The 15,447-nt window shown below is 38.9% G+C and overlaps 3 protein-coding genes across 9 annotated transcripts in view; 1 reads left to right on the top strand and 2 right to left on the bottom strand.

Annotated features, from left to right (window-relative positions):
- Positions 1 to 211: 211 nt before the first annotated feature.
- kl (klotho) lies at positions 212 to 5,795 on the bottom strand. The gene is made up of 5 exons (XM_026220001.1): positions 4,896 to 5,795; positions 4,242 to 4,752; positions 3,332 to 3,600; positions 1,816 to 2,941; positions 212 to 902 (listed from the first exon to the last, which is right to left on the bottom strand). Exons 1-5 carry the CDS (start codon positions 5,706 to 5,708, stop codon positions 562 to 564), a joined length of 3,060 nt encoding a protein of 1,019 aa, XP_026075786.1. The 5' UTR covers positions 5,709 to 5,795; the 3' UTR covers positions 212 to 561.
- Positions 5,796 to 8,039: 2,244 nt separating this feature from the next.
- Positions 8,040 to 9,710, top strand: LOC113054441 (zygote arrest protein 1-like). The gene is made up of 4 exons (XM_026220000.1): positions 8,040 to 8,700; positions 9,136 to 9,228; positions 9,295 to 9,369; positions 9,444 to 9,710. Exons 1-4 carry the CDS (start codon positions 8,086 to 8,088, stop codon positions 9,585 to 9,587), a joined length of 927 nt encoding a protein of 308 aa, XP_026075785.1. The 5' UTR covers positions 8,040 to 8,085; the 3' UTR covers positions 9,588 to 9,710.
- Positions 9,711 to 10,058: 348 nt separating this feature from the next.
- Positions 10,059 to 15,447, bottom strand: part of LOC113054439 (protein furry homolog) — a 48,926-nt gene continuing 43,537 nt past the window's right edge. For 4 of the 7 annotated variants that reach the window (XM_026219993.1, XM_026219994.1, XM_026219996.1 and 1 more), the window contains 10 exons: positions 15,226 to 15,372; positions 14,547 to 14,707; positions 14,249 to 14,459; positions 13,984 to 14,133; positions 13,766 to 13,864; positions 13,468 to 13,551; positions 12,985 to 13,002; positions 12,636 to 12,746; positions 12,074 to 12,276; positions 10,059 to 11,478 (listed from right to left, as the gene is read on the bottom strand). In XM_026219993.1, the coding sequence (XP_026075778.1) occupies positions 11,220 to 11,478; positions 12,074 to 12,276; positions 12,636 to 12,746; positions 12,985 to 13,002; positions 13,468 to 13,551; positions 13,766 to 13,864; positions 13,984 to 14,133; positions 14,249 to 14,459; positions 14,547 to 14,707; positions 15,226 to 15,372 (1,443 nt within the window). In that variant the 3' untranslated portion in view covers positions 10,059 to 11,219. The remainder of the gene's footprint in view (positions 11,479 to 12,073; positions 12,277 to 12,635; positions 12,747 to 12,984; positions 13,003 to 13,467; positions 13,552 to 13,765; positions 13,865 to 13,983; positions 14,134 to 14,248; positions 14,460 to 14,546; positions 14,708 to 15,225; positions 15,373 to 15,447) is intronic. The other 3 variants (XM_026219995.1, XM_026219999.1, XM_026219998.1) reach the window with 1 other exon arrangement.

The following is a 15,447-nucleotide window of genomic DNA, read 5'->3' as shown; positions in this document are numbered from 1 at the left end:
AAATTGCAAACATGAATGTTAGAAAAGCTAAATATAATTTACATACAACTTAAAAAGTCCAAGATGGCTTACAGATAATTATAAGAGTATCTATAGAAAAATAAAGATTTCAAAGTTACTTTAATATGACGCGTAGTGCAACATTGAATGTTTATTTAATAAAGTATTTTATATATATATATATATATATAATATATATGACAATGTGAGTATGAGTGTGACATTTCTTAGCTAAGCTAACCACAGTAAGGCCTGTAATACACCAGAACAGAATAAAATACTTTTCCCCCATAACATTTATTTTACAACTCATGCAAAATGAAAAACTGTTGTGCAGACTTGACCAAATATTGCAAATATACTTAAATAAATAGTGTTTTTACACGGTAAAGCTGCAGTTAAATAATTATCCAGGTCTTCCTGGTTCATTTAGTACACATTACGAAATTCCATAAGTACTACAATTTAAGAAAAAGTTGAAAGTATAATATGTATGTTGTCAAACTAACCATTAAAACCAATAAATTAAGAGATGTAAGAGTCCACTGAAACCATTTCCTTTCATTTTTTGGTGGTTAATTTGTGTCTCTTGACTGAGTAGTAGATAACAAGGCCCACTGTGATCAGCATGCAAGAGCTCACCAGAGAGAGAAAGCCAATGACAGGCTGCTTGGTGAGGACATAACGTCCAGAGCCGTGCACTGCAACAAGGGGACACTGTTGATGAGGCGTGCCTGCGGCAGGGAAACCGTTGTGGTGGATGATGTTTTTATAATGGGCCAGTGAAGATTTTGAAATGACCTCCTCCTGCACATGACCATACATGCCAAAGCCTGGGTCCCGCCGGTCGCTGAACGCATAGGCAAAATAGCCCTTCAAATTGACTCCATCCAGAGTATATGCTAAAAAAAACAAATCAGAGGTTAGAAAACGACTGACATGAACTCATGAACTTGTAATGTAACTACAAAGCGAATTCAGATGACAAGGTAAATAAGGCCTTGCCAGTGTTTTGGGAATAGTAAACAAATATCTTTTTTTCCGAAGCTCTGATAAAGAGCGGCTTGCCAGTTTTCCTGAGATCAGCAAACTGTTTCCCTAGTTTTCCGTTTAATAATTAAGCTTCTGTGCGTGGATGTGTGTGTACAACATGAGCTTTGCTAGAGGCCTACATAGAAATGGCATTGCTTTGCGTCATCAGAACTGATTCAAGTGAGTTACTGTACTGGGAATCAAAAAAAAAAACTAAAAAACAATTTAAGCAATTACTTGATGTAAAATTAAAATATAAAATTTTATTATAGATTTTATAGATTTGTATTTTATCAATTGACAACATATAGTAATACATAAAAAATATCAGTATATAATTAGTTTTTATTCTTAATAACCTTTTATAACTTAATAATTAATAACGTTGTTTTCAATAGAGTCAATAAAAACAAAAAATAGCAATGTCAGGATAACCTAATTAGTAAATGTTAAAGCCTACTGTATCATATTTGATATGCAAATTTCTAATGCCTCTAAATTGAAAAAAAAACAAAAAACGTTGCAGAATCATCATTCTATTGCATCGCATTATATGTTTTGCACCCCACATTAAAAACCACATAAAACTGAACATTGAAATATTACCTTCATAAGACATATTATTCATAGATATGGACTTAAAATTCATATTTGGATGCATGCTATACGGTTATAAACAACTCAAATTATTTGCTCTTGATAAAAGCTAAAATCTGGGATTGGTATAAGCCACACTGGAGCTACCTGTTGGTGTGTAATACCTAACAATATATGGTTTCTTACCTTTCAAGGCCTCATTAATGTAGTTGTAAAGGTAGTAGATGCGCAAGCTATCCTTAAACCTAGCAATGTCCTCCTGAACTCCATTGGCCATCACATAAATGGGAACCCCTTTGTATCGAGAGTTAACCCAGTTCAGTGCCTTGCGAAGACCCCAGGGGACAACAGGAGAGTTGCGTCTTGGAGACATGATCCAGGTCACGTCAGATATCAGCTGTACCTGCAGCTTGTCCTTGAAAGTGTATTTGTCTTCCACCCCATCATACACCATTGAGGTAGTAAAATGGCTGATGGCGAAGAAATCGTAGGTTCCTTTAACCAACAGCCGATCTTCATTGCTAAATGTGGGTAAGTGGTAGTTGAAGAGATCAATATTGTTTCGCTGTTGGAGCCAACTACGCATCACCGCTGGGTAATCGCCACTTCCGAAGATGGGCTCTGCAAACCAGCCGACTCGAAAGTCCAGGACTCTGTTTGCAGGCTCGACGTCCTCTCTGTTGAAAGAAAACGCAGGTTCGACCCAGTCCATATGGAGAACCAATGATGCCTTGCCGCCTTGGGCTTTACGAAACTCGCTGTCATAGACGTGCCAAGCTAAAGCATGCGCACGGAGCAGCTGGTGACCCACAGTGTATTCAAGATCCTCATCGTTAGGTTCATTCAGCGTGATCCACAGCTTGACATGAGCTCCTAGCCGTTGGAAACACAACCTGGCGTAGTCTGCAAAGGCCTGGACTGTCTCCTCGCTCTGCCAGCCACCCCCAGCCTCAATGGGTGCCGGCAGGCTGGACAGTTTCCCTGTGTGGTGCCAAAGGGTCACAACAGGGGTTATGCTAACCTTTTGTAGCTCACTGACAAAGCAATGGTAGTATCTTAGAAGTGTTTCATTAGCATCAGACATCCTGCCTGTTGGGGTGATGGAGGACCAGTTGAGGGAGAAGTGGAAGTGTGAGACCTGCATACGGTGCACGTCAGACACCTGCTGGAGAATGCTGCCGTAATTGGCGCATTGGTGTGTCCTGCTCACAGAGGGCGCCAGCACACCCGGGACCTTTTTCAGCTCTCCGTTACCAGAAATGTTCCAGATGTAAACGCTAGGGTCGGCAAACTGGGTTGGAATAGTGTCAACCTTTAAAGCAGGATCAGGAGACATTCAGATGATTTTAGATACAAAATTAGAAAAATACGCAAATAATATATATATATATATCAATGTTTGAACAAAGGTCAAAGATAAAGTTAAATGCATTGTACGATCTACACAGAATCTAAGTTCTGTATAAGTGACCTTTGAATGGGACAAACAAAAACAATCTAAGTTCGATTTGCTCGGCCAAAGAGTGCAAAGTACAGCAATTTCCTTAATTTTGTGCAGTTAGATTTCCTTTTCCTTTTCTTTTTTTGTATTTAAAAAGGAACGATGACATTAATCAACATTCAAATAAATATAAATATACCAGAGTTAGCCAAAAGGCTAATTTGCTTTGTCAGTCATTCTCTCTCTAAAAAAAGCCTGTACCTGTATTGAGTTGGCTGCAACTCCCCAGGCAAAGTCACAGGGAAAGACGCCTTGTGCAGGGCGGTTCTCGGGCAGCTGGGGGAAGCCATTCTTCTCTATGAGTTTGCTGTAGAAAGTGGCAGATGTCTTTGGCTCTCTTTTCAGATCAGGAGTGTTGAAATCCACATAGAATAGCCCTCGTCGTATTCCATATTCACGATACCACTCATACCCATCCAACAGAGACCAGGCTGTGTAGCCAATCACATTTACTTTGTCAAGGCGGATTGCTTTAAAGAGAAGAAAATGATTGTTTATAATCAATTACTAATTGTGAAATGCAGAATGCTAAATAAGACTGTTAAGCCTACATCATAAATGCTCCTTTAACCATTAAAATATATGTGTGGCTTTGGACCACAAAACCAGTCTTAAGTGTAAACTTTTACTTTAACTGATTTATACATCATCTGAAAGCTGAATAGAAAGCTTTCCATTGATGTATGGTTTATCAGGATTGGACAATATATGGCTGAGATACAACTATTTGAAAATCTGGAATCTGAAAAGGGTGCAAAAACAATCAAAACACTGAGAAAATCACCTTTAAAGTTGTCCAAATGAATTCTTAGCAATGCATATTACTAATCAAAGATTATATATTATATAATATATTTACAGTAGGAAATATCTTCAAAAATATCTTCATGGAAAATTATCTTTACTTAAAATCCTAATGATTTTTGGCATAAAAGAAAAATATATAATTGTGACCCATAAAATGTTTTTTTTTTTTCGACTATTGCTACAAATATACCCCAGCGACGTTTTTAGGTCCAGTGTCACATGAGATGATCTCAAACTGCTCAATATACTGGTTGATATATGATTTATTGTCATTTCATCAAACACCCTCGGTTCATCCATGTACCTTTTAGAGTCTCCATAATAAAGCGCTTTAGGTAATACATATGCTTGGCATCCTTTGTTTTCATGTTGCCACTTCCATACCAGCCGCTCTCCACCACAAAGATGGGAGGATTGTTATACTCGGCTCGGACCCAGTAGAGCAGCATCCTCAGACCTAAGTCTTCTGTCTGGCCAAAGCGGAGACTGTCATTGATCAGCTGAAAACTTAGAGCAGGTCCGTGAGAAAGGGCAAAGAAGTCCGCCGTTCCATTAACATACAAGCTCTCGGTCTCCGTGAAGGACGGCAGTCTGTGGGTCAAATTGCGTTTCATGCAGGGTGGATAGTCTCCGTCCACAAACAACGGACGGGCGAACCAGCCAAGCACAAAGTCCAGAGAACACTGACAGGCTTTGCTGTTCTCCTGTCTGGTTCTGCTAGGTTTGATCCAGTGGGAGGCCAGAGCCATGGACACTTGCCCACCCTGACTGGAACGATAATGGTCATCATACAAGTGCCAGGCTGCTGCATGAGCCTAAAAGACAACACAGATAAATAAATATATATATATATTAATTAAATTGTTTAAATTAGTATATGTGTATATAATGACTTGGCTTCAGTGGGTAACCAGTCTTGGGCTACAGGGTGACATGGCTGCCAGCATGTTATAATTACCTTCAGTAGATTATGTCCAACTCTGAAAGGCAAATCGGAGTCATTTTTGATACCAGGTGCCACAACCCCAGTTCCATATCCATGCCAGGCCACGACAAAAGGATTGTCAATGGTAATCCAAAATTTCACATCAGAGCCAAATGTTTTAAAACAAAAATCTGCATATTCCCGGAAAAGTTCGACCATAAGCAAATTGCTCCATCCTCCAAACAGGGTCTGCAAACTCTCTGGCAGGTCCCAATGATACAAAGTCACCACGGGCTGCACTTTAATTTCCTTCAATCCACGAATTAGATTTTTATAATACTCCACACCTTTTTTGTTGTAACTTTCTTTGGTGCCGTTGGAGAAGATGCGAGGCCAGGACAGAGAAAAACGATAGTGACTAACTCCAAGTTGCTGCAGGGCTCGGAGATCTCCCGGGATATTGTGATAACTGTCACTGCCAACGTCGCCTCTGGATACCCGGGTCCCTCCTCGAGTGAAAGTGTCCCAGATAGACGTACCCTTCCCGTCTTTCTCCCAGGCTCCTTCGACTGAATAGGCAGCGGTGCCGACAGCCCACATAAACTTGTCAGGGAAAGTGTCATAGAGGAAGGCTTTGTCGCCGGGATATGGAAGTTTGCTAAATCTATCCCATGTGTGCAGTCCTGCGCCTGGAGCAGCTGCTGTCCACTGTGGCTGACAGAACAACACAAGCGCCAAAACAATCCATGGTACTTTCATGGTGCCAGAGAACTGGACGACTTTCCAACTGTTAAACAAGTGAACTGTGTCTCTTACCTCACTCCGAGCCGATTGCAACTGTGGCATAACCCACTTGGCCCCATCTGGGCCCGTTTTTGTCCTCTCAGGAAATCTATCAATTATTACCCAGGCACTTGACGGGTAAATAGGTATCCAAGCACTGCGCAATTCCAGCCTCCATAATAACATATTTCCTCCTGCTTGTGTATGATAGGGCAAATATGATTATACAGTATCACAACAACAACATCAAACAATTTATGATTTCTTCAGTGGCTCTAAAGGGCAACTGAATCTTTTTTAAGACTGTAAAACCTATGAATGAACCACGTTATAGGAATACTGATCCTCTAGTTATCCAGTAATCCAAAACGGTTATCCAATGACTTTCAACTTATGAATGAAATACATCTACAGTAGATTACATTAATTTTAACAGTCCAGAATTGTAAAATGCATCAAAAATTAAAATTAAAAATAAAAACCTTCATATGGTCATTTTGAATTGGTCAGCACAATATGGTTTTGGATGCCTTTGCTTGGTTTCAACTGCATTCTGTGTGCTACAAACAGGTGTACTTTTAATAGCTAGAACTTTATTAAGTTATAAAATACAAATTTTACAGTATAAGTGAAAGTACTTGTATGTATGTACTTGGAAAAAGACATGCATTTCATTGAATTGTCTGACTGCATTTATGGAAACTTTCTCTCCATCTGGAAGGCTAATGACAGTGTGCACCCGCGCGATCGATACCAGAAGAAAAATCTGCCATTGTAATATGTTAATGCCAATAATATGTTCCCTGGGATTTTTTTATTAGCTTTAAACCAGCCATGTGGCCCTCTGAAGAAGCCATGTTCACAGTATCTGGGCAGTTGGCCTGTCAAAACATCAAACATTACAGTCACATTTACTGCCAATGTACATACTGTAATTCAATTAATTTATTACTTTGATAGGAAATATATATATATGTTTCTAATGTACTGTTTATAGGAATTATATGCTGCTCTAAATAATCACCAAACATTATTAAACCCCTTAAAATTATATTATTTCACAAGACATCTATCTCCTCCTTACCTTGTGCCATTCAGACGAGGAAAAATCAATGGTGTGTGTCCTGTTTCCCTGCAAGGCTTGTTTGTCAGTGCCCTGTTAAAGATCAATTTTATATGAATTTATAATGGGTGGTTAAGCATAATGTATTTTCCATAGCACAAGTGAATGGTAATATTATGTTACACTGAAACGTTGTAGCCAAAATGATTTTATTCCATATAGATTCATTTTAAATAGAGACAAAAGATAAAAGATAAAACAAAAGAGAAGAAAGAAACAAATCAAAAAAGTGTGTTTCAACTGGAACAAAAACAACACTCACTGAGCACCGAACTTACTTAGTGACGCATATTTATGTCTAAAACATTTCAGGCCTTCCTCTTATCTGGAGGTGGTGGTAATCAAAGGCTGTTGATTCATGAACTGAAGACTCACTTGTTGTTTAAGTTGATCCAATGGAACTGTTCCTAAAAAAAGTTACTTTGAATGAGAGTGTCTGCTGAACAACTACTGCTACTAACAGTGCTTGAAGACAAGCCAATGTGCAATACAGTTGATAACCGATTTCTATTAATTTCTTTTAATTAAAAAATAAATAACCGGAAATAACCTCCTCAATCATAAAACAAAAATGAACCTTAATCTGGAAATGCCACCTAGATTAAACAACTTGAACTATAGTGAACCTAGAATAGAATTTAAGACCTTTAGTAACCCTTTAGTTTAGTTCTGTTTGTTTGCTATTCATAAACTGCATAACAGAGGCACAGAGGCTTTTAAAATCCAGCTTTTATTACCCCCCACTTATTTGAATGCCTAGCAACACACAACTCACTGCTATTCAAATCTCCAGTAAAGGAGTCAGTAGATGAAAAGACTATTCTGTAATCTAGTTTTTGTCAATTAACATGCCGTTAACAAGATTTTAGGTTAAAATATAATTAATGAAATGAAGATAGATCATATTTATAGAGCATATTTAATTTATATAGGCCTATACATGTTTTAATTGATTAAATTATAAATATTTATCATCCTGTGATATGGCAAATCATTTTTCAACTGCAAATATTCCAAGGTGTCTCTCAGTTGCAGTACAGTACATTACAATGATCATCTCTAAATAATTTCACTGTAAAATTGCTGTTTTAAAAATAAAAGCAGGATAGTTGAGGAACCAGGCTTGACTTGTCAAACATTCGATATATATATAAATGCAGACTGATCTGAACCTGATGCTAATGCGTCACATCCGCAATCTCTCCCTGAGCCACGCCCACACGTGATAAATGCTAATTAGGTAGCGCCAATTAAGGCGTGTTCCCTGTAAAAAAATAAATATTCAGCAGCAGTGCCTCGGCTGTTGCTCCCACCACAATGGAGGATTTTCTCATGCCACCTTTCAACTGCAGAGGGTATCCTGGCTATTTCCCCTTTTATCCCGGCAACGGGAAATTTAAACAACAAAACTGGAACAAAAAGGGAAATAATGTGTATGTTGAGCCAAATGCCCCCGATTATTTCGACGTTTATAAGTGTGCGCAGTTAAAAGCCATATTATCTCAGGTGAACCCGAACTTAACGCCACGCCTACGCAAGGCCAACACTAGAGAGTTCGGTGTGCAAGTGAATCCAAAGGTAGATGCCATTGTCCAATGTTCACTCGGGCCCAAAACGCTTTTTTATCGCGGTGATAAATGGGAGTCCCCGAGGACGCCGTCCATCAGCTCTCTGAGAGACACCCTGCCCAGCACACCCGTCAACTCCGTGCGCTTCTCCCGGCCCGTCGCCATCTACTCTCCCGTCTTCGACCGCAGGATCTTCTCCTTATCCACGACTGTCGGCGAAAGTAAGGACGGTGGAGGGGATGAGAGCAAGAGGACGGACAGCGAGACGGACGATGACGAGAACTGTACACCGGATGAACCCACGCACAACGAATCACTGCAGGAGAAGTCAGTGGTCCGGCGAAATAAACGGTCTAACTTTCAGGTTTGTTATGGGGAAACTTCCAATGCAACCTTAAATTATAGTGGATACTGTATTTTCGAGTTACGGTTTATATACGAGAAAGAAAGAAGTTAGTAATGAACCCAAAGTAGTCAAATTTCGAGGTCTCATCACTTGGTTAATCAACGAATAAAATTTGCCCTAATGAATATGCAACTATGTATTCACCCAATCAGCGTTGAGCGTTCACAGCTCGGGACGAGTGCGAGACTTGTAATGACGTCATGTCTGTCTATTCGCAACTTGCAGAAGCGAAGAAAACCTTTTTTTTTCTATTTATTTATTTTGGGGGGTCCTCAATATTTGACGAGTAAAACTTTGAGAGAGTTACTGACTGGTTATTGTATACCAAACTACATGTAAATTGCATTTGGTGAAAATGGATCTTGAGTATTCTAACAATTTATTTTTGTTTAGTTTTTGGAGCAGAAATATGGATTTTATCACTGCAGTAAGTGCAATATTCGATGGGAAAGTGCATTCGTGTGGTGCGTCTCGGGAACCTCGAAGGTAAAAAGCATTGACTCAAACTTTTAAACTTGAGATTTTAAACCTAATCAAATGCTGTTTTCACAGGTGTACTTCAAGCAGCACTGCAGGAAGTGTCAGGCGGGGTTGAATCCGTTTAGGGTGGAGTCCATTCAGTGCCAGGTATGATTTGGGTGTGTGTGTGTGTGTGTGTGAGAGAGAGAGAGAGAGAGATTAATTAAATTTTGTTTCACAAGGTTTGCTGCAAGACTCGCTGCTGCTGTGAACGGAAGCAGAGGCACATTGACACGTGTCGTCCTCACCGCCAGGATCTGTGCGGCCGCTGCAAGGGCAAAGGCCTTTCCTGTGACACCATCTACAGTTTCAAGTACATCGTCTGATTGTTCAGGTCCATGCATTTTAGAATCTGCATTGGTGGCTCAAGCGACGTATTCGGTGGGATGTTTTTTTTTTTGTATACTAATGTATAAATTTATAAAAACTAATAAAGTATTGCAGCATGATACTGGTGTCGGTGCAATCCGTTTCTGCTTTGTTAATTTGGTAGTTAACCCAAAAATAAGCTAAATTACTCACGCTTTTAAAAAAGGGTAATGCATTTCTAACTGAACTGTTTTGTTCCAATTTCATTCGATGAGATCTGACACCGTTTGGATCCCAATATTCCTCAAAATGACATTGTGTTCTGCAACAGCAGTGCATATAGGTTTGGAGTTTTATAACTTTTTTTTTTTTTTATATATATATATATATATATATATATATATATATATATGTACTCTCTTGTCAAAAATAAGAAAATGAGTCAAAAAAAAAAAAAAAAACTGGAAGAATCACAACATGAAGAAAGCACAATTTACTTCACAAAAGCTTTTCAATATTTACATGGGCGTAGGGGGAACGATAACAACTTCCCCAAAGAGGCTTTACATGATGCACTCCCTAGGCATGCATTAGTGACAAACACTATTCTCCATGTGATAACTCCCTTTTCCACTTTATATAAATTAAAATTTTAATAAAACTACTTTTTTTTTTTAATAAATACAATTTGAAAGTAAACACAATGCATGCTTGGCAACTGACAAAGAACAATTTTGAAAACTATGTTCAATACATTGATTACAAATTGACCCTAAATGTGAGCCTGTGTATGGGGGAGTGCAGAACGTTGATTGAAATGCAGCCAAACAATCTCATATCAGCACTTGAAGTAGAATCGGCTTCAGCCGTAGTAGCTTTACGGTTGAATGAACAAATCGCTGAATGTCAGCGCATGTCTCTATGTGCAGGTGCGGAGGCTGATATTTAGCGATACGCCAGTGATGGACAGGTTCACAAAGACACAAGCTCTCAGCATTTAAGTATTACAAGAATCGTGACAATGACTGAAGACATACAAATAGTATACTGTGTTGTTCCATCTTCAGATTGCAGCATGTCCGGATCAATCTTAAAGACGTCCTTGAACAGTTACAGTAGAAAGGCATCCATTTCAGTGATCCATCATTGCACATTCCCCACGTTAACAAACCAAGTGGAAGTTCTCACTTGGGTGCTACCTTTCCAAAAATGCAACATTGCTCTTAGTAGCAAACAGGATTTTTTCTTCTTCTCATGGTTTACGACATGAAAATGTCAACATAGTGCAATAATTAAAAGATGCGTTTGAGTGACTCAATCCAAGGAATCTCGCAGGAGCAGCTCTGTTTCTCCATTATTGCTGCACATTTGAGGACCTGAGGACACGTTCACTCTCAGGAGCCCTTTCCTATTCAGTACAGTCAAGGATGCTTGAGCAAGTTTCCCTAAGAAGGGCACAAGTTTATGAGTTACACCCTCAAAAGGGTGGCAGCACTCCCAAACGTCACACTGGATCTGGCCTGGAGCGGGTGGCAGGAGTGGAGGGTCTTGGGATGAGGGCTGGCGCAGGAGAGGTTGGGTGACTATGGAGGAATCCAGTGGTCGGGCGGTCCAGGCCAGGGTTGGTCTGGGGTGCTGCAGGCTTCCTGTCAGAGACTCAAGCCGGACACGCTGGAATCCAGGAGGCTGGATGAGATCACCTGGTACCCCTGAGCACGCCGGATCATGTCCCGGATCTCTCCGTTGAGCTCCATGATCTTTGTGCAGACATCTGACATGTCCTTGTTCGAGCCAACCAGGGCAAAAGTGCCAGTTTGGCCCAGAGTTTGGTGGCGGAAGTATACGTTGAGGAGTGTCTGGATCTCATCCTCTGAGCTGGCACCGAAAATGTCATTTGGCCACATTCGTCTAAAAAGTAGAAGAAAGCTTATGCAACGATAATAAAATTCCATGCTTTTCAATATTAAGTTCAGCACCACAATGAAAAATAATATGCTGTTATTATTTATTAATAAAAAATAAATTCATTAAAATTAAATAAATAAATAGATGATAGATTTTAATTTTAGAAACAAATTCAGAAACAAATTAATTTTAGTTTCTGTTACATGGTATATTACAAAGACAGAATAAAAAAACGCCTTAGTTAAAAATAAAAACATTACATATTATAGAAATAACATTAGACAGTGCTTAGAAATTAAATGATTTAAAACAAATTTGAATAGTTTGCACATTATCACGAACAGTCATACAATTAAATGAACTAAAGAGTGAAAACTAACAAAAAACTAATTTACAAAACTAATTGATATATGATATATAAAATTCTCAAATATTATATCAAATATTATTTTTGATAGTCACTCCCTGGGAAACACCCCATAGTTGAAAATATTAAATAAAATTAAAGTCAGAGTAAAAATAAAAAATTTAAATTCAACTTAATCTATGCTACACAAAAAACAGAGTTTTGTCTCCCCCTATTGGTGTCATATCTCACCTGCACTCTTGAGTGTAGCGGATGGCCATAGAGAACTCGTTGTTGTTCAAGCACTCCAGGATGGCCTGTACAGCTGCCTCTGAGCTGGGGAAGATGGACTGGGAGCTGTGCCTTTCCTGATCCTCTAGATCACCAGCTAAAGAGGCTTCCGCTAGCCGCAGGCAATTCTTCAGATCGCTCAGTTCACGAGACATGTTCCACAGCTTCAGATTGAAAGCAAACGGTCAAGAGTGTTTCCAGTCAACAATACAATTCAACCTGCTAGTGGCAACTTTTTATAGTCAGCCAATCATATATATTTTTTCCCAATTACTAAATATTTGGTTTCTCATAGATGCACTACTTATTTTTTTATGTTTAAGGTTACCATTGTAACTGTAGAATGCCCAAATTATCACCAAATTCATTTATTTAGCAAACAAACATTTTATTTGCTATTTTAACCGTACAATGTTTGTTTAGACTTATTTCAGGTTTGTTTAAATAATGCTCACATTACAAAAAATTAAATCAACCAAAAAGAGATTAGGTGTATTTGCTGGGTACTGGCTGTACTGTGTACCTCTGGCACAGAGCTGATGGTGTTCACTTGTCCGATGAGTTTACAATACGACTGAAACAGCAGAAGGAGCTGGAAGTGAAGTTTGTACAGTCGCTGACACAACTCCAATTGCTGTGGATGATAAAGATACAATAGTCACATGACATATTAAAGGAATCATAAAAATTCAAGGCCACAAAGAGTAAATACAGAACTCTAACACCCATCACACTGTCTATATCTTGCATGTAAGATCATGCAAGTAAATGCTTGCAGTTAAAGTGAACTGAATGCATGTAGTGAACTATAGGGGCTGCAAACACAGATCTCTCACTCTAACAGATGAAAAAGTTTTTAATTTTAAACTTACAGCCAGAGTTTCCATTTGCTGCAGAGCATGTCATATAACAGGAAAGAGTTGAGAAGGGAGAAACAAACAGTGTTAATACCCAGCATGCAATTTGTGAGACCGTGCCACTATGCTCAGAAATCCCATCCACATAATTAGAGGATTAGTGCCAGTCACATTCAATCCAAGAACCCAAGCCATATAAATCAAGCAGAGTATGAGGAGGCACACAGGGCCGACAAGAAGAAGAAGAGTGCATTGCATTGATGATACCACCGTTCCAAAGGATTTTATTTAGCAAGAATGCATTAAATTGATCAAAAGTGACAGCAGAAACATGTTACGAAATTTTTTTTTTCAATATATTTCTAATCATTAAAGAATTATAAGAATACATATACACACACAATGTACAGATTTAACAGGAACTATTATGTACATATGAATATTGATTCATGTAAACAATGGCAAGGTGGAAGAGCTCGCATGGGCCACTATTTTTACCTTCTCCTCAGAGTCTCCAGGCTGACAGGTGATCACACCATCATCCAGATACCTTGGAAATGTGGCCTTACAGTTCTGCAACCACTGTTGAAAGAGGAGAAGAGAAAATACAGTTTTTAATGTAAGTTGATTTTTGCCATTTTTTCATTCATCCAGTGAAAATTATAAGTCTGATCACTTAAAGAAGTCGTATGATTGGAGGTCTTACTCAATTCTGTAGCTCAAACTACTGTAGCAATTCTATTTCGCAGCTTCAAGTGCTTCTGTATGAGAATCTTAGCAGGCTACAATGACTTACTGAGACGACTGCTTCCTCCCGGGTGTTAAATGTGTCCAGATACTCCTGCAGCTCAAGAACACTGAACTTCATCTTCTCTAGAAGCCCATAAGAAACAATCTACAAGAGGAAAGGCAAGACCTAGTATAAAAATACTTTCTGACTGCTTGTTTATAATATTTATTAGGCTATGTCCCTGAAGCAAAGACTTAAGTAATCAACTTTGAACATCCACTGACCGTTTCTGCATCCACATACAGCGTGGGACAGTCTGAGCATAAGGCCAACATCTCTGATGACTGCACAAATTTGGACCCAATTCCCCTCAGGCTGTCTCCAAGGTAACTGGCAGCTTCGCTGGTCAGGGAGAGTAACTTATTCTGGATATTCTACAGAGGAAAATACATATAAACAATGCAAAAAAAAAATGACTTGTGGACTCCTAAATAGCTAATATGAATAGAATGTTTTAACTGGACTGTGTACATATAAGGGTGACTTTACCTGAAACATTGTGGAGAAGATGTGGAAGGTGTAGACGGCACAAGACCCATCCGTATCACTCAACAGCTGGTTAATGTGACTCCGCCAGGCTTCTTCAGCATCGTCACACACCGTGGGCTGAAATGCTGCCAAGATGGCAGAGAAAAAGGGGGAGGGTGGAGGAGGAAAGCCCAGCTCATCCAGATCATCTTGGTCCTCCCCAAAATGGTAGCTATTGAAACCAGAAGAAAGGATGTTACCCTTCAATAACCATGCCAGTTAACAGTCTAATGCTATTAAACTGTACTGATGTGTTCACCTGGGCAGGGAGTTTGGGTTCTGGTTGATTCCAGTTCGGTTTTGTTCTGTAGGAAGGTCCAGATTAGTACTAGAGCCACAGTCAAACCTCATTGGCAGCTCATTTGCACCAAATGGCAGGTCATCCTCTTGGACATTCGACTCCTCGTCTTCTGGTAAAACCTGTGAAGATGATGAGATGAGATGAGAAACTCTTTACAGTAAAAGAGTTAAGAGAGATGAGAGAGAGAGTCAAGTGGTCACGACAACTCTCAAGATCTAAACTGCTTTCCTGAACAAAAAAAATGCAGCTGTATCTTCTTATACACTCATTAGACTCAATATACACTCATTATAACATTATTAATGTAACACAAGGTTATAAAAAATACATGTGAATGTCAATGCACACATTCTTAAATAATATATATATATATATATATATATATATATATATATATATATATATATATATATATATACAAATAATTTATATGTATTCAACTTTAAATTGTGTGAACCAAACTTAATGTGAGTTAGCAAATCTACGAATCTCACATTAGCAAATCTAAATGTCACAAACATGCCAGTAAGAGTTTCAAACTGCTTGATGAAGTAGATCTACAGTAGGTTCTATGTTTGGTTGTATTTGCACGCTTGCAGAATAAGTTTGAATGGGCTTAATGTCATTTTAAACATACAGGTGGCATGATGTGGTCATCTGGTAGTGATGCTCCCAAGCAAGGTGTAGCAGCATTAAGAGAATTTGGGTCAGCTGATGTGGTGTCGTAGGAAGTAGAAAGAGAGTCTGTCTGATTGGTGTCCTCTGAGGGGGAGAGGTTCATGGTCTGAAATGAAAAAATGCCCAGCTTAAAGAAACTACCATCAAGCTCGGACAGACTGATAGATAGATAGAAAGATAG

Source organism: Carassius auratus, chromosome 35 (genome assembly GCF_003368295.1).
Source record: "Carassius auratus strain Wakin chromosome 35, ASM336829v1, whole genome shotgun sequence".
Classification (NCBI taxonomy): domain Eukaryota; kingdom Metazoa; phylum Chordata; class Actinopteri; order Cypriniformes; family Cyprinidae; genus Carassius; species Carassius auratus.
Note: the sequence above shows the minus strand (reverse complement) of the source record. Positions and strands in the feature narration are given on the sequence as shown.

Excerpts from the sequence above, each read along its gene's own strand:
- kl (XM_026220001.1), bottom strand. The coding sequence starts at position 5,708 with ATGCCACAGTTGCAATCGGCTCGGAGTGAGGTAAGAGACACAGTTCAC. Across the intron at positions 4,753-4,895 it reads TTGGACATAATCTACTGAAG|GCTCATGCAGCAGCCTGGCA; the intron begins GTAATTATAACA and ends GTTGTCTTTTAG. Across the intron at positions 3,601-4,241 it reads TATTATGGAGACTCTAAAAG|CAATCCGCCTTGACAAAGTA; the intron begins GTACATGGATGA and ends TTCTCTTTAAAG.
- LOC113054441 (XM_026220000.1), top strand. The coding sequence starts at position 8,086 with ATGGAGGATTTTCTCATGCCACCTTTCAACTGCAGAGGGTATCCTGGC. Across the intron at positions 8,701-9,135 it reads ATAAACGGTCTAACTTTCAG|TTTTTGGAGCAGAAATATGG; the intron begins GTTTGTTATGGG and ends ATTTTTGTTTAG. Across the intron at positions 9,229-9,294 it reads GCGTCTCGGGAACCTCGAAG|GTGTACTTCAAGCAGCACTG; the intron begins GTAAAAAGCATT and ends CTGTTTTCACAG.